General features: G+C 40.4%; 6 protein-coding genes across 6 annotated transcripts; 2 read left to right on the forward strand and 4 right to left on the reverse strand.

Moving 5' to 3' along the window:
- Positions 1 to 77: 77 nt before the first annotated feature.
- Positions 78 to 7,760, reverse strand: LOC135071373 (uncharacterized). Its single transcript, XM_063965163.1, has 10 exons — positions 7,707 to 7,760; positions 7,293 to 7,595; positions 6,894 to 7,188; positions 4,506 to 4,552; positions 4,117 to 4,419; positions 3,717 to 4,012; positions 1,661 to 1,888; positions 907 to 967; positions 463 to 765; positions 78 to 358 (listed from the first exon to the last, which is right to left on the reverse strand). Exons 1-10 carry the CDS (start codon positions 7,716 to 7,718, stop codon positions 83 to 85), a joined length of 2,124 nt encoding a protein of 707 aa, XP_063821233.1. The 5' UTR covers positions 7,719 to 7,760; the 3' UTR covers positions 78 to 82.
- Positions 7,761 to 8,044: 284 nt separating this feature from the next.
- LOC135071140 (uncharacterized) lies at positions 8,045 to 9,890 on the reverse strand. Its single transcript, XM_063964908.1, has 4 exons — positions 9,852 to 9,890; positions 9,295 to 9,774; positions 9,044 to 9,213; positions 8,045 to 8,675 (listed from the first exon to the last, which is right to left on the reverse strand). The coding sequence occupies exons 1-4, from the start codon at positions 9,861 to 9,863 to the stop codon at positions 8,360 to 8,362; spliced, it is 978 nt and encodes a 325-aa protein (XP_063820978.1). The 5' UTR covers positions 9,864 to 9,890; the 3' UTR covers positions 8,045 to 8,359.
- A 2,423-nt stretch (positions 9,891 to 12,313) lies between these two features.
- On the forward strand, positions 12,314 to 13,236 carry LOC135071153 (cuticle protein 8-like). Its single transcript, XM_063964923.1, has 3 exons — positions 12,314 to 12,359; positions 12,441 to 12,794; positions 12,877 to 13,236. The coding sequence occupies exons 1-3, from the start codon at positions 12,348 to 12,350 to the stop codon at positions 13,123 to 13,125; spliced, it is 615 nt and encodes a 204-aa protein (XP_063820993.1). The 5' UTR covers positions 12,314 to 12,347; the 3' UTR covers positions 13,126 to 13,236.
- Positions 13,237 to 16,310: 3,074 nt separating this feature from the next.
- LOC135071145 (cuticle protein 8-like) lies at positions 16,311 to 17,331 on the forward strand. The gene is made up of 3 exons (XM_063964915.1): positions 16,311 to 16,340; positions 16,420 to 16,911; positions 16,993 to 17,331. The coding sequence occupies exons 1-3, from the start codon at positions 16,329 to 16,331 to the stop codon at positions 17,239 to 17,241; spliced, it is 753 nt and encodes a 250-aa protein (XP_063820985.1). The 5' UTR covers positions 16,311 to 16,328; the 3' UTR covers positions 17,242 to 17,331.
- A 2,904-nt stretch (positions 17,332 to 20,235) lies between these two features.
- Positions 20,236 to 21,288, reverse strand: LOC135071144 (cuticle protein 18.6-like). Its single transcript, XM_063964914.1, has 3 exons — positions 21,260 to 21,288; positions 20,661 to 21,173; positions 20,236 to 20,579 (listed from the first exon to the last, which is right to left on the reverse strand). Exons 1-3 carry the CDS (start codon positions 21,269 to 21,271, stop codon positions 20,331 to 20,333), a joined length of 774 nt encoding a protein of 257 aa, XP_063820984.1. The 5' UTR covers positions 21,272 to 21,288; the 3' UTR covers positions 20,236 to 20,330.
- An 880-nt stretch (positions 21,289 to 22,168) lies between these two features.
- Positions 22,169 to 24,255, reverse strand: LOC135071175 (cuticle protein 8-like). The gene is made up of 4 exons (XM_063964944.1): positions 24,176 to 24,255; positions 23,659 to 23,793; positions 23,044 to 23,210; positions 22,169 to 22,320 (listed from the first exon to the last, which is right to left on the reverse strand). The coding sequence occupies exons 1-4, from the start codon at positions 24,185 to 24,187 to the stop codon at positions 22,263 to 22,265; spliced, it is 372 nt and encodes a 123-aa protein (XP_063821014.1). The 5' UTR covers positions 24,188 to 24,255; the 3' UTR covers positions 22,169 to 22,262.
- Between the last annotated feature and the right edge of the window lie 780 nt (positions 24,256 to 25,035).

The following is a 25,035-nucleotide window of genomic DNA, read 5'->3' on the forward strand; positions in this document are numbered from 1 at the left end:
TAAGTAAATGTTTATTTCAACATTTATTCTTCTATCTTGCAATAAATAATTTATCAGTCCTAATTTTGGTTATGTTCATTATTTAGTGGTGGTAGTATTGGAGGGCGGGGGCGGCCTTGTACACAACAGGAGCGGCCTTAACCACGACAGGGGCGGCGGTGGGGGCGGTGTTGTGCACGACCGCGTTGAAGCCGTTGTGGTCGTCGGCGGTGTACTCCACGGTCCTGATGGAGCCGTCAGCCTCGTGGAAGGAGTAAGAGCCCTTCACCACATCGCCGTCGCGGGACTCCTGCTGGGACTTGTTGTCGCCGGTGTGGCCGTCAGCGACGGAGTAGGTGTACTCGTATTTGGGGTGAGCCTGAAAGAATTAAAAATATATGTTTAAGAATCCTATCCAATGTTTATAACTTTATAGCAAGAAATTATTTATTATATTGCAGTAAATAATAAAACGGTACGTACGATTTCTTCGTGAGCCAGGACCTTGGCGACGGGAGCGGCGTGGTAGGCGACGGCAGGGGCGGCGTGGTAGGCCACGGGGGCGGGGGCGGCGTGGTAGGTGACGGCGGCGGGGGCGGCGTGGTAGGCGACGGGGGCGGGGGCGGCGTGGTACACGGGGGCGGCCACGGCGAGCTTGGCGACGGGGGCGGGCTGGTCGTGGCGCACGATGCTCTGGGAAGAGACCGCCGCGGCGGAGGAGTAGTGGGCGGGCGCGGCCAGGAGGCCAGCCTGGGCCACAGCCACGAAGGCGCAGAGAGCTACTACCTATAATAATAAAAAAAAAAAAAACTTTTAACATCACTTGAACACTACTTGAATCACTTTTATTTTCAACGTCACTTTTATTAATCACTAATGTATCATAATATTATTTTATCATCGACATTTTTTTGTGCCCACACTTACTTTAGTGAACATTGTTAAATGGGTGATTAGCAAATGTATACTGATTACTTTTGCAAGTGAACTCGTTTATATACTGCATCACAGCACAGGCAAAGACAGTTCAAGTACCGTACAGAGTGATAAGACAAGTTGTAAAACAAGATCTTGACCTTGCTACAGGCTTTTGAGCACTCTTTCGATAATTTTCATACATTATAAAATTAGAAATTCTTCATGATAAATGATTTTTGTTCTTAACGATAAATTTTATTGTTTAAATAAAATTAAAAAAATAAATTAAGTCTGAATATTTTTTTAATGATTAAATACTCACATAACAAAAAATATAGGTACCGTAACAATATTAAGATAATACCTATTTACAGCAACTAATATTTTTTTTTGTCGCGGAGGAAATGCTTTGCGCACCGTCACCACTGCCGGGGGACAGGGTGGTGAGTGGGACTCCCGGTGCCCTGTGAAGGGCGCTGCTTCGTCTTGAAAAGGACGAGGTATACCCACTAAAACCTCCGCGGCGTTCCGTCATCGCCCGAGTGGGGGTGTCGCGAGTATCCGGCCGTAGCCTTAGACTTCCGCGACACCCCCGGCGACAGCCCGCCTACACGGCGGACCCTATTGTGGGGGGCCCACGGGAATGGCCCGAAACGCCAAGCCATTTCCGTCAGACGGAGGTGACAAGGGTGCCCCCGCACCCCCGGCCTGCTGGCCGCCACCTAGGGGGAAAGTAGAACGGTCGTACAACCGCCGTCTCCACCTCCGTCTCCGCCTGCGGAGCGATGTGGCGAGAGGATCGTTCTCCCGCTCGCGCTCCGCTGCCTCCTTCTGAAGGATGACCTTCTCGCAGAAGGAGGCGACCGCTTTCCAGCATCTTTCACTTCCCAGAAAGGCGTTGACCAGGCTCGGAAGCGAAAGGTCCTGGCCCACGACCGCAGTGAGGACACGGCGCTGCTCCTCCCAGCCACGGCAACTAATTACTAAACAACTAATTTTAACATAATTTATTTAATTATTAACTCATACATAGGTATATATTTTTATAGTTCAATTTTTTGCTTCATGTAGTACTCGTAGTACGAGTATACTAATAAAGCTTAAATTAGGAATACTTTATGAAAATTTACTCTTCTTAATTAATTTCATTATGTTGTACAGTAGACATAAAATTACTAAAATAAATGTTAGGTACTACCTGACACAAAAAATAATCTATGATATTAGAAACAGAAATACATTGTCTACAATGCCATACTTGATGTACAATTCTATTAAAAATAAAACCGACTCCGAAAAACGTGCAGTAAAAAATTGAAAAATAAATTACTAATTATTTATTTATTAGGACGAATTAATAATATGCCATGATTGATACCTTTGGAGTCGGTGCCAAGATTTTGAAACGTATGAAAGCCGGCACCTACTCACGCATTTATACGCCATAACCATTCTGAGCAGATAAAGTAGAGTTTATCATAAATATCTTTGTGCTTCGGAAATAAATCATCACTATCATCATCATCATAATTTCAGAAATAGGACATCCACTGCTGAACATAATGCCTCCCCCAATGATCTCCATAATGGCCGGTTGGTAGCGGCCTGCATTCAGCGCCTTCCAACCTTTTTATACTGACGGAATTATTCGAAAATAATAAAAAAGTTAAAATGGTTCAATCTTTAATTAACAGTTTAGATGTCAGAGGCCAAAGGACCAAAGTGGGCGCATATTGTTATTATTCAAATTGTTTATCGGTATTGTTGTCCCATGCCCTTTTCAGGGCACATACCTACGCCTTCGCATGTGGCATTGTGGCGGAAAAATAATATTATCACATTGAACAATTTGGTTAGTTGTTTTTAATAGTAAGGTTAGTTTATTTGACCGGTACCTATACACTTTGCCTGTCTATCAAGACTAAGTATGGAATGGAGTACAATACTCCACTCCCCCATGGACATGAACGCAAGTTTTTGAGGATAGATGTTATTTGTTGTTGTTTCCCTTTGTTGTTGATATTTTTTGAAATCCATGCGAATGGAGTACTTAACAAGCAGCCACAAACGCGTTTGTTACAATGATTCCCTAATTAAATTAAATTTATTTATTTCAAGATGCTGATGTTCCGTAAATGTTAATAATTGTTTAATTTTCATACTGTCGTATCAAACAATTAGACAACTTTAGAGAACTTGTAACATGTTATCAAGAATTTTATTAAAAAGTTTGTTTAGTAATTCTATGTGTGTTATAAATTGCTGTTTGTTTTCCTAACAACAAAATAAAATAACTAATCCGGACATAATGTTTTAATGCGAGAGTAATCTCGTCTGTCTCCATATTACCTTTTCTTGCCTAAACCACTCGGCGTATTCTGATGAAAGAATCTATAGACATAGTTTGAGATCCAGATAAAATATAGGCTGTTTTTATCCTGGATTGAACTGAGTGGGAAACACGGGCGTTAATTTTTCTATTCTTGTGAGAGTATAGCGGACTGAAGCCAGTTTTCTTATTTGTCTGAGATTAGATTGATGTAAATTATTAATTTAAATCGGATATACATATTTTAACGACTGTGTTTTACTTATTTAGTAGCGTTGGCGTTAACTTTTCTTGTTTGTATGAATGGTGATTGATGATAAAATCGTATATTACCTATATTCAACATTTTTTTCAATAGGTTTAATATTCATCTATAGAACTAAAATCATATTTCATAAGGTTTCTCAACAAAAACTGGACAATAAAATATAACACATTTCTTTCTAAAACAATATTTTAATAAATAAATAGTTCCGAATTCATTCTACATTAGTGGTGGTAGTACTGGAGGGCGGGGGCGGCTTTGTATACAACAGGGGCGGCCTTGTACACAACAGGAGCGGCCTTAACCACGACAGGGGCGGCGGTGGGGGCGGTGTTGTGCACGACCGCGTTGAAGCCGTTGTGGTCGTCGGCGGTGTACTCCACGGTCCTGATGGAGCCGTCAGCCTCGTGGAAGGAGTAAGAGCCCTTCACCACATCGCCATCGCGGGACTCCTGCTGGGACTTGTTGTCGCCGGTGTGGCCGTCAGCGACGGAGTAGGTGTACTCGTATTTGGGGTGAGCCTGAAAGAATTAAAAATATATGTTTAAGAATCCTATCCAATGTTTATAACTTTATAGCAAGGAATGATTTATTATATTGCAGTAAATAATAAAACGGTACGTACGATTTCTTCGTGAGCCAGGACCTTGGCGACGGGAGCGGCGTGGTAGGCGACGGCAGGGGCGGCGTGGTAGGCCACGGGGGCGGGGGCGGCGTGGTAGGTGACGGCGGCGGGGGCGGCGTGGTAGGCGACGGGGGCGGGGGCGGCGTGGTACACGGGGGCGGCCACGGCGAGCTTGGCGACGGGGGCGGGCTGGTCGTGGCGCACGATGCTCTGGGAAGAGACCGCCGCGGCGGAGGAGTAGTGGGCGGGCGCGGCCAGGAGGCCAGCCTGGGCCACAGCCACGAAGGCGCAGAGAGCTACGACCTGTTAATTAATTTATAAGAAAATTAAGGAAGTTCAGGAGAAAATGACAATAGATATTATATCATTATCCCTAAACTCAAACTTACTTTAGAGAACATTGTTATTGGAGTGAATACTAAGCGAATACTGATAACTTTTTTGAGTGAACTCGTTTATATACTGCATAAAAATTTGCATAGGCAATTCGAATATCATTGAACGTAGTGCTGTTAGGAGAAGTTGTCAATCGAGATAGTGACCTTGCTACAGGCTGTGGGGCACTGTCACGATTATTTTCATTCATTGGATTTAAGATTGTAATCTTCAGTCGATTAATCATATTCACTCAAAGAAGCTTTATAATGTAAGTTATAAGATGTCGAATTAAAATAATTGATTTTTAATCAATAAGCAACATTTTTTACCGGTATTGGTAGAATTAATTCTTCTTTCTTTAATTATTTTTTGTCTGGGAAAGATTATTATCTTTGCAGGTTATGTATTTTTTTATTTATTTGTTTTATCAAGAAAGTCGTTACTTTCTTGACTACTTTGCATACCTAGCCGTTGCTAGGTATGCAAAAGAAATTGTGTATTTATACGTGTATGTTTCTGAGTGGGCTGGTTCTGTTCCTGCTTAAAAATTAAACTTGGCGAGGGATTACGTGGCATCACAGAGAGAGTAAAAATATCTACCTTACTGTAGACATCGTTGTAGATGGCGCTTGGCGTGATAATATAAGGGCATGTTATGAACTTATGTTTGGTATATTTTTTATATTTTTTTGTAACATATTGCCATATTGAAGGAGAGGGCGCCTCTACGCTCCATCATCGAGGAGGCGTTCATGTAGTCGCCCCTTCTGATACATCAACTGTTACTTAGATCGTTCTTATGTTCTCGCGGTTTACTGGTGCAACAGGTAATTTTTGCAGAAGCCGCCTACTATACTTATTGCTGTTCTTCAGCCTAGTATTGATTACGATTTCCCGGCGAACTGTCACGAGCTGCATGCTGGGTTACGGAGCCAACAATACCCAAGCAAAAGCCTCCTAAAAACATCTTTTGGGTATTCTTCTTCTTGTCGTGTCGACAACAAACCTTACAGAGTTTCAGCCCAAAACTCCGCCACAAGAGTGGCGTTGTCAGTAGCCTTCATTAGGTAAATCTTCCTGCGTGCAGTTGTTTGGGTACACAGGGCACGACATCATGTGCATGCTTTTGCTTATTATTGACTTTTAAATTTTGATGAAGTTTTGCATTACGTGTGACGCTTGAAACTAGCCTAACTAGCTCGTGTCTAGCCAATTCTTGAACTGTCTGCTGCTCTATGCTGCCGATGCCGTCGTCATTTACAAGTCATCCATGTAAAAGCATGCTAGTTATGCCTCTCCTATAATGATTACGCAATGAGGAAAAAGGGAAATAAATTACGATTCGATATTTTTTAAATTGTTTATTCAAAAATATTATGATAAAAGCTGGGATAATCAACCACGATCCAGTCGCGCGAGGCACACAGTCCAATGTAAATAAAGGTATTTTTTTTTTACTTTTCTTCGTAGATTTTTATTTCTTTTTGCACTAAATGCATCTATCTATATTCCTGTATGTAAAATAAATAGATTCATTTGTTTACCAGATAACTACAGGTATCTTAATTACTTTTTTGTATCCAAAAGTTACATCAATTTTACTTTGCAACTTTTCTGTATCTACCATATCTGAGCGACCAAACTTCGTGTAGGTATTTATAAACAAATTAGTTTTGCTCAACTACCAGTTACGATATTTATTTATAGTGCTCATTGGGCCTCACTACCAGTACCAGTGTATTCCCGTTGTCCCCCACAGTTTTCCCTCCTCCGGTTGACATCAGGAAAAAATTGTTGGAAAAACTCGGAGCTGCAAGCATGAAGAGGGAGCTATGAATATTTGTGTAAAACAAACATCTAAATACCGTTGTGGCTAAACGCAAACTGCAAAAGCCAAGAAAAAAATGAAATCAGCATTTCTTTACAGAAACCATTATTTTTCATATTATGTTTTTTTTTAAAACTACTACTTAAAGAACTTGATTCGAATAATTGTCTAGGATAGGCTAGTTCAGTTAATAAATTATCAGTTTGTATGCTTTGAAATTAGAGATGCTATAGGCACCATAATTCCATAGCCCCGGTTGCTGATATTGGGTTTGGGGTCTTCCCTTTGACGACACTTGTAGTAACAAACGAGGACGAGACTTCTTTATAACCCTTCATAAGAAGTCAATAGCTTGTTGAACTAAGGGCCGACATGCATGGAAAATTAAGTTGGTTGGAGCCTACAATATTGACTGTGAGAAAAATCTTGCTTTTGGGTTTGGAACGTACCTACTTACTATATTCATAAAGCTAAAGGTAATTAAAACGGAAATTGATTTATTCGAACTTATTCGTGTATTTCAATAAATAATTGATCAGTCCATTTCTTAAAGAATGGTGCCTAAGAAATTAGTGGTGGTAGTACTGGAGAGCGGGGGCGGCTTTGTACACAACGGGGGCGGCCTTGTACACAACAGGGGCGGCCTTAACCACGACAGGGGCGGCGGTGGGGGCGGTGTTGTGCACGACCGCGTTGAAGCCGTTGTGGTCGTCGGCGGTGTACTCCACGGTCCTGATGGAGCCGTCAGCCTCGTGGAAGGAGTAAGAGCCCTTCACCACATCGCCGTCGCGGGACTCTTGCTGGGACTTGTTGTCGCCGGTGTGGCCGTCAGCGACGGAGTAGGTGTACTCGTATTTGGGGTGCGCCTGGAAGAAAGAAAAATATCTGTTTAAGAATCCTATCCAGTGTTTATAACTTTATAGCAAGAATTGATTTAAAATATTGCAGTTAATAATAAAACGGTACGTACGATTTCCTCGTGAGCCAGAACCTTGGCGACGGGAGCGGCGTGGTAGGCGACGGCAGGGGCGGCGTGGTAGGCCACGGGGGCGGGGGCGGCGTGGTAGGTGACGGCGGCGGGGGCGGCGTGGTAGGCGACGGGGGCGGGGGCGGCGTGGTACACGGGGGCGGCCACGGCGAGCTTGGCGACGGGGGCGGGCTGGTCGTGGCGCACGATGCTCTGGGAAGAGACCGCCGCGGCAGAGGAGTAGTGGGCGGGCGCGGCCAGGAGGCCAGCCTGGGCCACAGCCACGAAGGCGCAGAGAGCTACCACCTATAATACAAAATAATCCATTAACATCACTTGAACACTACTTAAATCACTTTCATTTATCACCATCACTTTCATTTCACGGGCATTTTTTAAATAAAAACTTTTACTCACTTTGGAGAACATGTTTGTATTTTGTTATGAGTAACAAATGACTATAGCCTATAGTATTCGACCGCCTATTTTATAGTAACTCTTTCGGCATAGTAGGCTTAAGGCAACTCACAACTAAACCAAACAACCTTGCCTCGGGTTATGTTTTGACAAATCTAGTACCCAGTCACAAGATAACTTTCACAATTGAGAATTTCGTCCTTAGATCTTATCATAATTTTATGTGTCAAAAATATTACCTAACCCCAGTGGCATGCTTAGTACTAAGTATAGTTGACTATCATAGGTCAATGCAACAAGTAGTTAGATCGATGTTTTCTTGTAATAAAACACGTGTAAAAGTTTGTAAGATGTAATAAATTAACAGTTCCTAATAAATTATACTTAAAAATATGATAACAAATAGAAATTAAATTACATAATTTATTTAAGAATTTAAAGTGTTAATAGCTTTTACAAAAATATAACTACAAATATTCACTCTACGCCCTATTTACAAACAATTTCAGGATGTTTATTCCAATATCATAACAGTGTATCATAAATCATTGGTTTTATTTTGTGCCTACTAACATTTCATTATGTTGATGTGTATATCATTGCATAAATAACCACTAAGGAATAAACCTTCGTTATGACAATTACATAGCTATTTACGGGTTTTTATGCACCGGCGAATACAAGTTTTTGTTCTGGACTGAGAGCAAGGTGCTTTTGTCAGCTTCTAAAGGGTTTTTTATTTGAATAAATGCTTGGGTGTGTGTAGGGTTGTTGAAAGTGAGTCCAGCGTGTTGCGCCTTCAGTTGTCCGCGAGCAATGTTGTACGTGCGCGCTATGTTCAAAAGCATTCTGTGGGCTTTGGGGTGCGGCAAATACTCTTCCACGCTCATAATTGCTTGAGATACAGGTATAGCTTGTACATTCAGTCGAGGTAGAGCTTGTACACTCAGTGGATTGCCGCCGTGGAACCTGGAATGTGACAATTGAAGATATAATAGACATTCAACTGCAATAGGATAACAACTGATTGTTATGAAAACTCTACATTTATAGATTACACATTATAGTGTAATATGATGGGAGAAGATCTAATTCTTAGGCTGAGTTGCATCAAATTGACCGTAACTATAACAAAAGTTAAAGTAAGATGGTGCAACTCAGTCAATCAATAAAACTCAGTAGATTTTAGTCATCATTTTTAGGTAATTTCTTGTGCAAAGTTATTTATACCAACAGAACTCTTAAATAGGCAACATTGGTGTATCAGAGAAATATAAGGATGTAGATGTACAAATAAACTATACATTTTGTATGTGTCATCAAAAATATTTACTTACGGTTGTGGTTTTTGTTTGTTGTATTCTTTTTTCACAAACGCTATTGTCTGTTTCGGACGCGCAGGCGTCGGCGCTGTGATAGTGACTTCATGCTGCTTTGGTGCCTGAGTTGATGTTATAAACTCCTCGTTTTGCTTTTGATAAAGAACATATTGATTTAGGAAATTAATCTGGAAAAAAGATTGTAATCATTACAAAAGCGTTATAGTGTAGTCGCTCTACTCAGTTCTTACGATAAGTTAATGTTTTACCTTGTTTAGCTTGTCGCTAGGAGACATGTTAGGATAGCTCCTGTACACAGCATTATGCCCAGGATACCTGTTGACAGACTGAAGAACCTCGACATTATACCCCGGCACATACGACAAATGTTCTGGCTGACCGATTATACTTGGTAAATCATCAGATGGTTTGGGTTCCAAATTACGTTCAGGCGCTAAATTGATATGGCTAGGGCTAGGTATTGATTGGTATTGATTCTGACCATTATGAATTGGTGCGTACTGTATTTGAGGTGGCTCTCTGATCACAAATTGTGCTGGGACGACTGGCTTGTGTCTGTATTGATCTGGCTTTGGTGAAGTATAGATATGAACCGAACTAAACTTGTAGGATAACGGTACATCATGCCGCACGAAACTCTGAGATGAGATCGCTTGGTTCGATTGTGGTTGATGATGCTCTGGGACATCTCCGGTGCACACTTTTAGAAGTGATATCACTGTTATGACCTGCAACACAAACACACACTTTAATTTTGTCTTTAAACCACGTTTTTAGCACACACTTCACAGAAAAAACATCTCACTTTGAGTAACATTTTCCCGAAGTATCGATGGCTGTCGAACGTCGGAAGTATTTGAGCTCGGATGCAAATTGCTTCACTTATATATGAAGACTAATCATAAAGAGAAATCACTTGTTATATAACAAATATTATGATAGCTACAAAGTATGTAGAGTAATTATTGTTTGTTGGCTTCCGGCACGTGGGTCCTTAACAAAGCCTATTGGTCAGACCTTTCACCTTTTTTTCTTGTTTCTGATGCTCTATTTTAAACGTTTCTATGCTTGAATGGCGACCGTGTCTGTACACGGGCAGAGCCCTTGTGTAAAAAGATGTTTTCATTTGCTAAGCTGTGATGTCAACGTTGAACTATTATATCGCTTTAGGACTATTGTTTGCTGGTGTATGAAGAACAGGATTGTGTCATCGTATAGGCATTATCAGCTCACGTTAATAACAATAGAGATGTTTTCCCTAGCCTAACGGAACTGGATCAAATATACACACGAGAACGGCATATTTTTTTCTAGGTCAGTTGAGTCTAACTACACAGAATATTTTGATCATCTTTTACATCATCAAAATAATAATTTTGATAATAATAGGTTGTGGTTGACTGATCTACTTGTAAACAAAAGATAATGTAAATTCTAACTAAACTGACTGGTATATTTTCAAAAATCTCTTACAAAAACGAATGTTGACATTTTAAAAATGTAACATTGAGTCTACTCGTAGAAGCTCGATAAATAGTAGGACAATGTATTTAAAAAAACATGTCATTCAAATTGATTGGAATTAAGTAAGAAATCTATTCTAAATAAGTGGTTCAAGTATTTGTGTATAGTTTATCTACAAATGGAAGATAAGTTGTTGACACATGATTGAGTGTGGGCCATTGCCTCAGGCATTTCGTGTTTGGTGCAAGTTAAAAGAGTCGTGTCATTTTTACAATCTAAGCGAAAAACAAAATCCCTTTCTTAGTAAAAGTAGTTATCAAAATTTCTTAGTATTTAGAGTTGCTACTCAGAGTGACTTGAAAAAAATCGAACCGCTATCGTCAAGGAATCGTTATCGTCAAGGTTCTAAGTAGCTCAGATGGAAGTGCAGTCGCCCGGCAAGCGAAAGGTGCGTGGGTTCGATTCCCGTTTTAGGCAGTTCATTATTTATAATTTAGGTTACTTAAAAGTAAGAATTTATCATTTATGTTCAATGAGACTTATTTATCTCAGTCCATTAGGAATACTTAACAAATGACATAATATTACTGAACGAAATCACCACCTAAAAGTGAAAAAACATGTAAACCAGATAATACGAAACAGGAAAAAGTTTTCACCGCTGTATTTTAACGCTTGGGCCTCACACATGATCTTTGTTATGAATAAAATATAATGCATGCAGTGTGTAATACTTTTTGACGCGAACTCACCGGCTATGTGGTTATCCATGACCTTAAAACTAGGTCAGAACTTTAACTTTGTGCCTGTAACTCTGTACCGAAATGCCATACTGTAATAATTAACTGATATTGTTATTGAACTTTGCTTTATACTCTACTTTTTAACCGGTATACGGTAATGTGATTTTTATTTCCGTTGGAAATGCGAGCAAAGTAATAAAATACAGATAATATTCGCGGCATAAAATGGCTTCAAAATTTTGATACCAATGTTTTACTTTTTGGTCAATGAAGGTCGGTAATTCGAGTAGTCACTTGCCAAGCGCAAGGTCGGGAATTCGCTTCCATTTCTTTACCATATTCTTATGTTTAAGAAAAGCCTTGGAATCATGGTTCATCTTATGGAAAGCCTTGGGGAAGGCCTTTGTCCAACAGTGGACGTCATTTGGCTGAAACGATTCTCATCTTGTTCAAAAACTTTTCTGAGTAAAAAAAAAATCATGTTTAAAGTTCAACAAAAATACAAATCGAATCAAATGACTAGGCAGTAAATAAGTAACTTATCTATTTATGAGCATACAATGCCAGTGAAATTCACATTTAAATGGCAAATGTGACTCGGCAGACAGACCGGTCTCGTCTCGTCTGTAGTATTACAAGATCATCTTCGTTTTATTTATCAACGACTTGTGAATGGATGAATCATCACCATTCAATTACCTACATAATCTTTGAGGTCAAAGCTCGCGTTAAGCATGCGCATCATCAATTAATGCAGCTTGCAAATGAATTTGTTATTAATTTAGATTGGATTGGATGTACATTTTTTTGTGACAGGTTGTTAAGATAATACTAATAACATTATCTACTTATTCATCAATAGCCAAATTAGGGATTTTTCAAAGTATTTTAGTTATGAATTCATACTTGCAGCTTCAGAGAGTCTATTTTAAATCTAGTTTTTATCTATATGATCTCCAAAGAAAGCTCTGGTCCGAAACACTAGCAGCAGCTTCGTGACCCGTCGACCTTGTCACGCCCGAAATACATCTTGTAGTATAAAAGCGCTCCTCTACTCATTCAATGCATCAGTCGTGTATCAGACAAGCACAACAATGTTCTCCAAAGTAAGTTAAGAGAAAATTAAAATAATAATTCATTAATTTAATTAGCTATTCATTTAACTAATAAATATTTTTAAATTTCAGATCGTAGCTTTGAGCGCCATCTTGGCCGTCTCCGCGGCTGGCCTTCTGCCTGAGCCACACTACTCCTCCGCCGCGGCCGTGTCCTCCCAGAGCATCGTGCGTCATGACCAGCCGTCTGCCAAGCTGGCCGTAGCCGCCCCTGTCTACCACGCCGCCCCCGCTCAAGTCGCCTACCACGCCGCCCCCGCCCATGTCGCCTACCACGCCGCCCCCGCCGCCGTGACCTACCACGCTGCCCCCGCCCCAGTCGCTTACCATGCTGCCCCCGCTGCCGTCGCCTACCACGCCGCCCCTGTCGCCAAGGTGATCGCTCCCGCCGCTAAGGTCCTGGTCGCCCACCACGAGGAGGAATACGTAAGTATACTGTCAATACACAACCACATAACTGCAATCTGTAAAGAGTGAAGTGCGTTCTAATCGTAGCTTTGTTTCCCAGGCTCACCCCAAATACGAGTACTCGTACTCCGTCGCCGACGGCCACTCCGGCGACAACAAGTCCCAGCACGAGAGCCGCGACGGCGACGCCGTGCACGGCGAGTACTCCCTGGTGGAGGCTGACGGCTCCATCCGCAAGGTCGAGTACTCCGCCGACGACCACAACGGCTTCAACGCGGTGGTCAGCCACTCCGCGCCCGCCCACCACGCCGCCCAAGCCCACGCGCCCGTCCTCCTCGCTCACCACTAAACGTTGGACCACTAAGCAATACTGACTGACAGAATGTGATTATTATTACTCTGAGAAAGAGTAAATGTTGTAAATAGTCAATTATTTATAAATAAAAAACGATTGTTAAAACGTATGTATTTTTACTAAACCACCACTGCACAATACATTAATGCTGAAAGTTACTCCCTCATTGATTTGAGAGAGAAAGGAAAGCATTGAGAATGTATGCATGCATGCAAATAAGTATAACCAACCAATAGATGCAGCTTAGGAATTTAAGGGGCAGTAGAATAACAAAAATGTCATAATGAACGTGATAACCAAAACAATGATATTTAGACCTTGTAGGTAGATATTGCTATTGATGAATGTTCGATATTTCGGCGCAGATGCATGCGGCTTGATTACGTATGCATCTGCGCAATAAATGTAAATACTGATAATGTACAGTTAATCTGAATATCTTTTCCCATCTTTTGGAATTTGAAAAATAATATATTTCAATACGTTACTGTACATATTTGACGTTATCCGTAACTCTCCAAGGGAAAATATACACGTAGTTTGGTTGTCAGTCTACAAAATTATAATCACAGAAGGTTTCGAGTTCATTATGATTATCCTAATAATATGGATAATAATTATGGATCTAGAAAACTAATTAGAGAAATTAAATGACGGAAATCGGGTCTACATAGTGCGAAAACTAGCATACAAATATTTCTAAGACTACACCGTACCTGACTATTTTCAAGGAATCAGGACGGTCGTACCTACTCGTAGTGCGAGACTTCAATAATATTATGGTGTTGGGCTTCTGTAATAGATTTTGTCGAGAAATGATAAGTACGTACATAAAACAATATCCAAGTCAGCTGGGAGACTTATGCCCGTTTTGACCATTAATCCTTAATTTTTAAGTGACCCCTATGAAAACAAAATTCTTGTTATGTGATCCCACTGTGCTGGGGTCACTTAAAAATTAGGGATTGATGGTGAAAACGGCATTAATCGCTATTGGAGCGGAAATTATCACTTATAAAGGATCCGAAACGACACAGAATTTATTACATAGTAAACCACTTCCTTTAATTGGTAAAACGACTGTTCTTTTAAGTTTATCTTATCATTTGAGTCTCACAATTTTGAACTTTTTTTTTTAAATGTATTAATGTGTAACACATGAAGTGCGTAATGCCTTCTGACGTGATCGTACATGCTTGCTATCCATGACCTTAAAACTAGGCCAAAACTTTAGTCTTTTTGTACCTAAATGCCACACGTGTATAATTATGTATTATTTTGTCATTGACCTTGCTTTACATTTTAATTTTTACTCGATACTTATGTATTAAAAATGTGGACTTATTATTTCCGTAGGATATTTTTGACCTATTATACCTACTGCACGATTATGAATTATGCTTATTGAAGTAGTTAGTTGCCTAAGAAATTACTCGTAATGAAACTTTTACACTACTTACTTATGTAAAATCTAAACATACACAACTTTCGAACAAACATAGGACTCATGAATCCATATCCATAGATACCCCACACGTACATGTTTGATGAAAAAAAAAATTTTGAGTTTCAGTTCTAAGTATGGGGAGCCCCAATATTTATTATAATTTTTTTATTTTTGCATCAAAATCTTAATGCGGTTCACAGAATACATCTACTTACTTACAGACGGACGGACGGACAGACAGACATGACGAATCTATAAGGGTTCCGTTTTTTGCCATTTGGCTACGGAACCCTAAAAATGACCTGCCATGACCTCGCAAAGGAATAAGGATCGAGGGTAGTGTAGTGAAAAAAGAAAGTTCGTCCTAAAGAAAACAGAATGTTTGCCTTATTGAATTATTTTACATAATATGATAATTAAAGTTATATTTAAGTACGCAACAAGCAACGTATTCTTCTTAAGACGAATACTACAGAAATGCGAAAATGAAAAATAATGATAAATCATTTCATTTGAGACCGTTATAAATGTACATGTAGGTAACCATCACGACTATGTAGAATTGTAACATCCAATCAACGACCTCACCTAATGATTGCCTCCTCCAAGTTTCCCTGCGCTACGTAATAACGAAAAATTGTGCAGGAGCTGCTTCGTTTTGAACAGGTTTCAGCGGGGCTTTACCGTTTGACAAAGCTGAATTCAAAGCCTTTTGAAAACTCCGTTTCATGTAGAGAAGCTTTTCATGGGATGCAATATTCATACTGAAAAATCAACCACATAATTATTGGTTTACTAAATTGATTTTGCTTGTTATACAAATTATTATTGAAGTAGTTGCCTATGAAATGAGTTCTACTAAAGTTACTAAAGTTAGATAAGAATAACGTACACAACTTTCTTTGGTACAAACATAAGTTTCACGAAAATAAAAAAGCAGTTTGATATAGCTTTTCATTAATTTTAATATTATTAAAAAGCCATTCAGTTAACATTTTCATCATTCAAACACGTGTATGAACCCAAAATATTGCATCGTCGTTCGATATGTTTTTAATAGGCTTTACTGTAAATTAATTTGAGCTCAAAACTTATATTTAATCTGAAACTAACAGACACCAGTAGGCCTAAGATGCGCGCCGTGATAGGCCGTTATCACGCTATTTTATCGATTTTGCCCATACAAATTGACGTCGATAAAAGTTATCACGGCGCGCATCTTAGGCCTACTGGGAGCCAAATAAAAGCTTGAAAAACATTAAACGTGACGTGACATAATGGATATAGTAAAATCACTGTGTTTACTTTATGAATGGATGAATCACAGCTGCAAAATTGTATTAACGTAAGTTGTAAGGTCAAAGCTCGCGTTAATGCGCATCTTCTTTGTTGAAACGAGTAAACGCTTGTAGCTAGGAGCTTCTAAAATTGAGGAAATTATTTAGCTTTTATTATATATCTATGTAAGGGGCAAGTATGTTATGTGTACATGTATTTCGTAAAGGTCGTTTAAGTATTCTGAATCTGTAACCTATCAATAACTTTTTTATTTATTTACCTTTAACAACATATTAAATGGAGTTAAAGTACAATCTAGTATCTATTAAGGTGATCTATAAAGAAAGCTGTCTGAAACACAGGCAGCAGCTCTGTGACCCGTTGACCTTGTGACACCCGAAACACATCATGTAGTATAAAAGCGCGCCTCTACTCATTCAATGCATCAGTCGTGTATCAGACAAGCACAACAATGTTCACCAAAGTAAGCAAAAGTATATTAATATAAGGATACATATTTTTTATTATAATACAGATAACTAATAAATACTTAAAAATTTCAGATCGTAGCTTTGAGCGCCATCTTGGCCGTCTCCGCGGCAGGTCTCCTGCCGGAGCCGCACTACTCCTCCGCCGCGGCCGTGTCCTCCCAGAGCATCGTGCGCCACGACCAGCCCCAGACCTACGCCACCAAGCTGGTGGCCGCGCCCGTCGCCAAAGTGGCCGTAGCCGCCCCCGTGTACCACGCCGCCCCCGCCGTCGCCTACCACGCCGCCCCCGCCCACTACTCGTCCGCCGACGCCGTGTCCTCCCAGAGCATCGTGCGTCATGACCAGCAGCCCTCGGCCAAGCTCGTAGCCGCCGCCCCCGTGTACCACGCGCCCGCCCAGGTCGCCTACCACGCGCCCGCCCAGGTCGCCTACCACGCCGCTCCTGCTGCCGTGACCTACCACGCTGCTCCCGCCCCCGTCGCTTACCACGCAGCCCCCGCTGCCGTCGCCTACCACGCTGCCCCCGCCGCTAAGGTCCTCGTCGCCCACCACGAGGAGGAATACGTAAGTATACTGTCAATACAGAACACATAACTGCAATCTGTAAAGAGTGACGTGCGTTCTAATCGTAGCTTTGTTTCCCAGGCTCACCCCAAATACGAGTACTCGTACTCCGTCGCCGACGGCCACTCCGGCGACAACAAGTCCCAGCACGAGAGCCGCGACGGCGACGCCGTGCACGGCGAGTACTCCCTGGTGGAGGCTGACGGCTCCATCCGCAAGGTCGAGTACTCCGCCGACGACCACAACGGCTTCAACGCGGTGGTCAGCCACTCCGCGCCCGCCCACCACGCCGCCCAAGCCCACGCGCCCGTCCTCCTCGCTCACCACTAATAAAACACTAGTCAAAAAATAGTGTTATGAACCAAAACGTGTTAATAGTAATTATTTATTAATTAAATAAAACAGCAAATGTGATATAAATTTACACTATTTTTAATCAATCACCAATTTCCTTTTCATAAAAAAACTGTTATTGGTATTAAAATTTAAATATACTTACATAATAAACTCTCATAATTAATAGACGTCTTCACAGCAAATCTACTAAAATTAAAAAAAACCTACATTACATTATAGGTACACATTTGTATTTAAAGCCCGATAAAATAGGTGAATTCAATCTACTTATGCCCGTTTTCACCATCGATCCCTAATTTTTAAGTGACCCCTATGAAAACAAAATTCCTGTTATGTGTTACCATAGGGGTCATTTAAAAATTAGGGATTGATGGTTCTGCTATATTATACCTACCGTTTTTTCCGCGATAATTTTTTTTGCGTTACAACTTTTATACCAAAAATATTATTGATAGGTAGCTATCAGCTAACTACTTGTGTGGGTCTCATACCGTGTATAGACACGGACTGTATGAGACGCACGCAAGCAGAATGACTATAGAGTCATTCTGTCATCATCTTTGAACTGAAGCATAATACCACCTTAGCTACGAATACCATCTATTATTTTTTTGCTGAAGCTGCAACGATGGCTTAAAAACCTTCGTCGATTGAGTATTCAGGGACGGTAAAGTAGTCTATTTACTGAACACGAATCGCAGTGGTGAGAATGAATGGGAAAACCGACTCCAAAAAACCTACACTAAAAAGTAGAAAAATAATTACTAGTTACCTACTTATTTATTAGGACGAATTATTAATATTTATGTAGGTATACCATGATTGATACTTCTGGAGTCGGTGCCAAGATTATGAAACATGTAAAGTTTGCCTGCACCGACTCCAAAAGTATCAATCATGGTATACCTACATAAATATTAATAATTCGTCCTAATAAATAAGTAGGTAACTAGTAATTATTTTTCTACTTTTTAGTGTAGGTTTTTTGGAGTCGGTTTTTTTTTTTTTTTTTATAAAATTTTACTTATTTCTTGCTTTTTAGTTAACTAATTATTACCTTGATGTTACCACTGAAGGTAGGCAGTACATTGAGACCATATTCTTAATGTATATTATAAAAAAGTTCATCCCCAATTTTCCACCCTTGGGGGTGAAATATTTTCTTCAAATTCGCATGAAACCACCCTTTTGATAATACCTATTCAACAAAAAAGTAATCGTTCTAATTGGTTTATAATCGGCGGAGATATTGCGTATAAAAAGTTCATCCCCAATTTTCCACCCTTGGGGGTTGTTTTTTTTATTATTAAATTTAAATGGGACCACCCTTGAGGTATTACCTATACGCTGAAAAAAGATTTGTTCAAATCGGTTCATAAATGGCGGAGTTATCGCGTAACAAACATAGAAAAAAAAAAAAACAAAACATACGGGTCGAATTGAGAACCTCCTCTTTTTTTGAAGTCGGTTGAAAATAGTATCACCATATTAGACTGAATTTCATAACGTGGATTTTATATTAATACCTAATTTATCCAATATGTAACTTATTATTTTTAAATTACTAAGTTATATAAGATCTTGTAAGATACAACATACAAAAATGCCTGGTAAATACAGAGAACTGCTCCTGAATCAATAATGTAGGTACCTACTACTGCTATTTCTATTTATTCATATCAACCGGCACACACAACGGGACGTCCACCTACAAGGTGGACCGACGACATCGTAAAGGTAGCAGGGAAGCGCTGGACGCAGGCCGCTACCAATCGATCAACATGGAAAGCATTGGGGGAGGCCTATGTTCAGCAGTGGACGTCCTATGGCTGAAATGATGATGATGATGAACCGGCACACAGTGGCGAGTGGCGACTGAGTTTATTGCGGCGCTTCTTCTCAGCACTTGCCAAATGTTGGTCTCGAAGCGCTGGTAGGGTAGGGTATAGCATACATAAAATAACAATTCAAAAAATAATAATATTAAAAAAAATATACACTCGAATTCAGAACCTCCTCCTTTTTTGAAGTCGGTTAAAAATACAGGTGCAACAAGTTCGCTAGCAATGAGCTTATTAATCCGATTAGCTTCTGCTCACGACTTCGTCCGCGTGGAATAGTTACTTGATTTAGGCCCGATTCGACCAAACTTTTATCCGAGAATAACTCCTGGTATAACTGGCACATTGACAGTTTCAGTATGGGAAATATGTCAAAATGTCGAATAACTGACGATTTATTCTGAGATTAATATTTTTTCTTGTTTGGTCGAATCCACCCTTATCATCATCATTATTATCATCTCAATTATAGGACGTCCACTGCTGAACATAGGCCTCCCCAATGCTTTCCATGTGGCCCGCCACTTATCTTACTTATTAATCCACCCTTAGCGTGATGATATAAATAGGCTATAATTATACTAAAAGTTCATGAGATAAGCGTATTCACCAACTTTATTAACATTTCATTTCTTCACAAAATAAGTAAATTTCAAATTGTAAGGTCCTGCTACTTATTTAAATTTTAAAAAATATGACACATTGAGAGAATCGTCACGCATATTATCTCGCTTGATTTACACGAATAAACTGTTAATGATCACCGTTTTCGAGCTTTTCGTAAGCTTTTAACAATCCGTTGTCATGACTATTACCTACGATTAAACGATTACGCTCTCATTATTTTTCATGCAGTAAGTACGGGAGTCTTCTTGAAGTAGGTACCGGATATTAGTAGGATATTTTGATAATTTATAGAACACCTACTGAGTCTGGCATTTAAAAAAAACAAATCATCATACAAAGACAGACTTATTTTCTATTGAAATTGAGATGTTGTCTTGTTACAAGATAAGGCTTGGCAGCAAAGCAAATGCAGTAAGGTATTTGCTTCATAAATAGGAGGACTGTTTCGAGAATAATTAAGAATACGAATTGTAAAACTAACCAAAATGAAAATCGAAACTAAGAGTTTGATCTCTTTATTTTGTGTAATAAATAAGCACTATTTACAATGCATTTCTTATCAGCTACATCTATGTTTCGTTCGTTTAAATTGACTTAGTGGTGAGCGAGGAGGACGGGCGCGTGGGCTTGGGCGGCGTGGTGGGCGGGCGCGGAGTGGCTGACCACCGCGTTGAAGCCGTTGTGGTCGTCGGCGGAGTACTCGACCTTGCGGATGGAGCCGTCAGCCTCCACCAGGGAGTACTCGCCGTGCACGGCGTCGCCGTCGCGGCTCTCGTGCTGGGACTTGTTGTCGCCGGAGTGGCCGTCGGCGACGGAGTACGAGTACTCGTATTTGGGGTGAGCCTGGGAAACAAAGCTACGATTAGAACGCACTTCACTCTTTACAGATTGCAGTCATGTGTTCTGTGTTGACAGTATACTTACGTATTCCTCCTCGTGGTGGGCGACCAGGACCTTAGCGGCGGGGGCGATCACCTTGGCGACAGGGGCGGCGTGGTAGGCGACGGCAGCGGGGGCAGCGTGGTAAGCGACTGGGGCGGGGGCTGCGTGGTAGGTCACGGCGGCGGGGGCGGCGTGGTAGGCGACCTGGGCGGGCGCGTGGTAGGCGACCTGGGCGGGCGCGTGGTACACGGGGGCGGCGGCTACGAGCTTGGCCGAGGGCTGCTGGTCATGACGCACGATGCTCTGGGAGGACACGGCGTCGGCGGACGAGTAGTGGGCGGGGGCGGCGTGGTAGGCGACGGCGGGGGCGGCGTGGTACACGGGGGCGGCTACGGCCACTTTGGCGACGGGCGCGGCCACCAGCTTGGTGGCGTAGGTCTGGGGCTGGTCGTGGCGCACGATGCTCTGGGAGGACACGGCCGCGGCGGAGGAGTAGTGCGGCTCCGGCAGGAGACCAGCCGCGGAGACGGCCAAGATGGCGCTCAAAGCTACGATCTGTGAATAAAACCACACTTTCAATAAAAGTCCTGCACACACTTCACTTATTAATCCACATTTGTATTCCAATGATAGACACTCACTTTGGAGAACATTGTTGTAATGACTATGATACAACTGATGCATTACGTACGGTAACAAGCGCTTTTATACTAGGTGAATTTTGGGTGTGACAAGGTCGACGAGTCAGGCCATTTAATAAGTATAATTTGCATTAAAACTATGTCAATCTTTTTCTACGATGTGTAAATCTGTCATTTACTATGCTTTTCTATAAAATATTTTACTCAAATTGTATTGGTCATCGATTTCCTATTCAATTAACGGAGTCTTTATTTAGACTCTCAGGGTCCCTATAAAATTTCTACCTTAGATAAAACTGGATTTATATTATAAGTTTAGATTAGTAAATCTGGTCGATTGTATTAAAAAACGATATGTCATTCATTAACATTAATAGGTAATCCGTTTACCTCGCTGTAAGAGTAGCCCCTTGGTAACATGTGTTGACATTGAAATATTACTTGGAAGCAGTGATGGTTGACCTTATAATTTGGTATTGAATGCTTTTGTTTTTAATAACGAAAGTGGTATTGAAGCCAGCCTATAATTATTTTGTTTTTGTTGTTCATGATTACGAATGTTTTTTTTGAGCATCAGAGATACGTATCAAAATTGAGGCTTCTAAAGCTCTCTGTGACATCGTGATTATCTCGTATTATAATACCTACTTAGGTGCTATTTTGTAACATTGATTTTTAAGTATACAATATTGTTGAATGATAATACTATCATTCAACAACATTGTATACTTAAACTGTATACACAGTAGAGCATGAAAAAAATTGTAAGTTTAAGGCTGAGCTGCACCATTTTTCTTTAATTTTGAAAAACGTCTAAAATTTGTGAAACACCATACAAAAAACACTGGTTATCGTTATAGTTACGGTTAAAATAAGGTGGAAAAAGAAAACAACTTTGATTTAGCTTTGACTATTTAACTTTATTTGTCTCTATCGATATTAATTAAAACATAATTTAACAACAAACTGTGGCGCCTTAAAAGTAGATTCAACAACGAATTTCTTAATGGTGCTTGTGTTCCTCGACGTGCTTGGTGGTGTGTTTCACTTCAGCTTGGAATCTGGAAAGGACAATAAATCTATAAATATAAAAATGAATCGCAAAATGTATTTGTAGCGCATAACTCAACACCTCAACCAATTTTAACAATTCTTTTTTAAATGTTCGTTGAAGTTCAAGGATGGATTTTACGGCGAGAAAAAGAATTAATTTTAGGGAAAACCCTAAAAAAAGCTCTTTTTTCACTGGCGAAGCCGCGGGCAGAAAGCTAGGAACTAAATAAATGAGATCCCACCATACTGTAACAAGATGAATCTGGTTTGTGGACTGCCTGACTGACTGGTAGAGTTCTACGTCTAGCGTGGAGAACACACTTTATTACGGTAGTCTAGGAAATTTTAGGCCAACATTATCATCAAGTTTAGTAACGATCTTTTCTAATATAAATTTTATGTAATTAGAGACTTCTTTACTTAGATGCAGAGCCCTTGCTTTGGTCGCAATAGCAATGCCAATATTTTGTTTGACATTATTAAGGGCCCTCGCCCACGGCGACTTTTTGTAGCGATGTAGTCGCGCTGTTGTAGTGCGTTAGTAGCGCATTGGCATCACTTCTGTAGTGCGTTGCAAATGCGACTAACGCGCGTTAGTAGCGATGTTGTCGCGCGTTTACGAATCGCCGTGGGCGAGGGCCCTAAGATCCCGTTAGTCTAATTCTGCTGCAAGCTTTTCAGAACTAAATACACAAATTCTGATTTCAGTCTAAACGAGCATCATCTCTTACCCGGTCTTCTTGTCGGCGTGGTACTTGACGGTGCGCACGGAGCCGTCGTGCTCGTGCAGGCTGTAGGCGCCCTCCACCTTGTGCCCGTCGCGGGACTCGTGGTGCTGCTTGATGTCGCCGGTGTGGGCGTCGTGCACCTTGTACTCGAACTCGTACTTCGCGTGACCCTGAGTCAAAAAGGTTAATTGGATCAACATAATAAATATACATGTTTGTATTAATTATATGTAGGAAATTGTTTTAAATAGCCAAGAATCAGCTAGGCGAGAATTGACACTAACATTATTGGAGCATACAAGTTTTGGAGCTTTATGGGTTTCTAATGTTGATCACATTATATACGTTACAGATTCCCACAGCATTTAATTCTGACCTTAAGTGAATTTGTTTAGAATAAAACTTGCATTTGAATTAATGAGCTGATTTATGATGATTATTGATTTGGTTATAAGGTTTGGTCATTTAAATAAAAAATATTTAAGTACCTAATTAAGAGTGCTTTAAAATACTCGTACGTGACCTACTTTAATTGTCCTCTAGTAGGTGAACAACAAATCGTAATTTTCTGTTCAAAATGGAAACAAGTGAAAAAAACAACACTAAAACATTACATACATCGTATTGGTGGAAGTCCTTAGGGGGATGCGCGGGCACATCGTGGCGCTCGATGTGCTGCGACGAGATGGCCACTTTGTGGTGGTGTTCAGCGGCCTGGCACACTACTGCCACGACAGCGATCATGGTTACAATCTGAAAAGAAGAAATACTTAAGTCCATTTAAACAAGGCCCAACAGTGTCGGCATTAAACTGTTCAATTTAGATTCGAGCAACGGTAGTTCGATTCCCGACAACCAATTTTTACCCGTCCACTAAGCATTCTATTTTAGTTTATCTTACTTGGAGGGGTAAACTAAACATGGTTAGTAGTAGGTAGGTAGGTAATTTACTTGTACAAGAATGACTAGTAGGTACCTAGTCTTTAAAATGTTAATAGCGATTCTGTAAAGAAAGTGCATAACAAAGTGCTTGTGGCTGGCATTTTGTAATAATCCAATCCGGTTGCTTAGCATTTTTTCAAAATTGATTTAATAGCGATAGCTTTTTTAATTTAAGTTTTTTTTCAAATCTTACTTTGATGAACATTTTTGAGTTTTCTTGGATTACAAGTTAGTATAGTGTGCTGAAGCTAACTGATAATTATTATAATTGGCTGCCGAATTTATACTCTTAAAAACATAATCTTTATCATTGCATAGTTTATTGAAACCAGCTGTATTTACTTTTACCCCAAAATATGGTATTAAAAGGTCGGTCACTTTCTACTTGCACGTTTGTGTATTGCAAACATAAGATTTCGCAAACCTAAGTGATGTATGGAAATATTATTAATTACTATGTATTAGTTTTTTGAAAGTAGTACATATTATTTATCAAATTATAGGCCGCCCGCGATTCGTACGCGTAGATCCCGTTTTACCCCCTTAGGGGTGGAGTACGTAATATCTTTCATAACATCTACCTACCTGCATGCCAAATTTCAGCCCGATCCGTCCAGTGGTTTGGGCTGTGCGTTGATAGATAACTATGTCGGTCAGTCAGTCATTCGTTGTTATATATTTAGATTACTAGCTTTAGCCCGCGGCTTCACCCGCGTGAAATTTAGTTTGTCACCGATCGTCATAAATTATAGCCTTTATGTTAATATGGGTTATAAACAATAATACTGTAAAGTTTCATCAAAATCCGTTCAGCAGTTTTGCGTGAAAGAGTAACAAACATCCAGACATTCAGACATCCAGATATCCAAACTTTCGCATTTATACTATTATAGTAGGACTAGTAGGATTAATTCCAAAAAATAACGTTTTGCAGATGCAGCAGAAGCACTGCACTGACTGAAAGTTACCATTTTCAAACTACATATTTGGAATTAGTACCTACTTACCTGCATCATCATGAAAAATATTTTGGGTAAGTAGATAGGTAGGTAC

The sequence above is a fragment of the Ostrinia nubilalis genome, chromosome 4 (assembly GCF_963855985.1).
Source record: "Ostrinia nubilalis chromosome 4, ilOstNubi1.1, whole genome shotgun sequence".
Taxonomy (NCBI): Eukaryota; Metazoa; Arthropoda; class Insecta; order Lepidoptera; family Crambidae; genus Ostrinia; species Ostrinia nubilalis.

Coding starts and splice junctions, on each gene's coding strand:
- LOC135071373 (XM_063965163.1), bottom strand. Junction 4,553..6,893: donor TCTCCAGTACTACCACCACT/AATTTCTTAGGC, acceptor CACTCAAAAAAG/TTATCAGTATTCGCTTAGTA. Junction 1,889..3,716: donor CTCCAGTACTACCACCACTA/ATGTAGAATGAA, acceptor TGTTAAAATTAG/TTGTTTAGTAATTAGTTGCC.
- LOC135071140 (XM_063964908.1), bottom strand. Junction 9,214..9,294: donor CTAGCGACAAGCTAAACAAG/GTAAAACATTAA, acceptor TCTTTTTTCCAG/ATTAATTTCCTAAATCAATA. Junction 8,676..9,043: donor AACAAACAAAAACCACAACC/GTAAGTAAATAT, acceptor GTCACATTCCAG/GTTCCACGGCGGCAATCCAC.
- LOC135071153 (XM_063964923.1), top strand. Junction 12,795..12,876: donor CCCACCACGAGGAGGAATAC/GTAAGTATACTG, acceptor TTTGTTTCCCAG/GCTCACCCCAAATACGAGTA.
- LOC135071145 (XM_063964915.1), top strand. Junction 16,912..16,992: donor CCCACCACGAGGAGGAATAC/GTAAGTATACTG, acceptor TTTGTTTCCCAG/GCTCACCCCAAATACGAGTA.
- LOC135071144 (XM_063964914.1), bottom strand. Junction 20,580..20,660: donor CCCACCACGAGGAGGAATAC/GTAAGTATACTG, acceptor TTTGTTTCCCAG/GCTCACCCCAAATACGAGTA.
- LOC135071175 (XM_063964944.1), bottom strand. Junction 23,211..23,658: donor AGGACTTCCACCAATACGAT/GTATGTAATGTT, acceptor TTTTTGACTCAG/GGTCACGCGAAGTACGAGTT. Junction 22,321..23,043: donor CACGCCGACAAGAAGACCGG/GTAAGAGATGAT, acceptor TGTCCTTTCCAG/ATTCCAAGCTGAAGTGAAAC.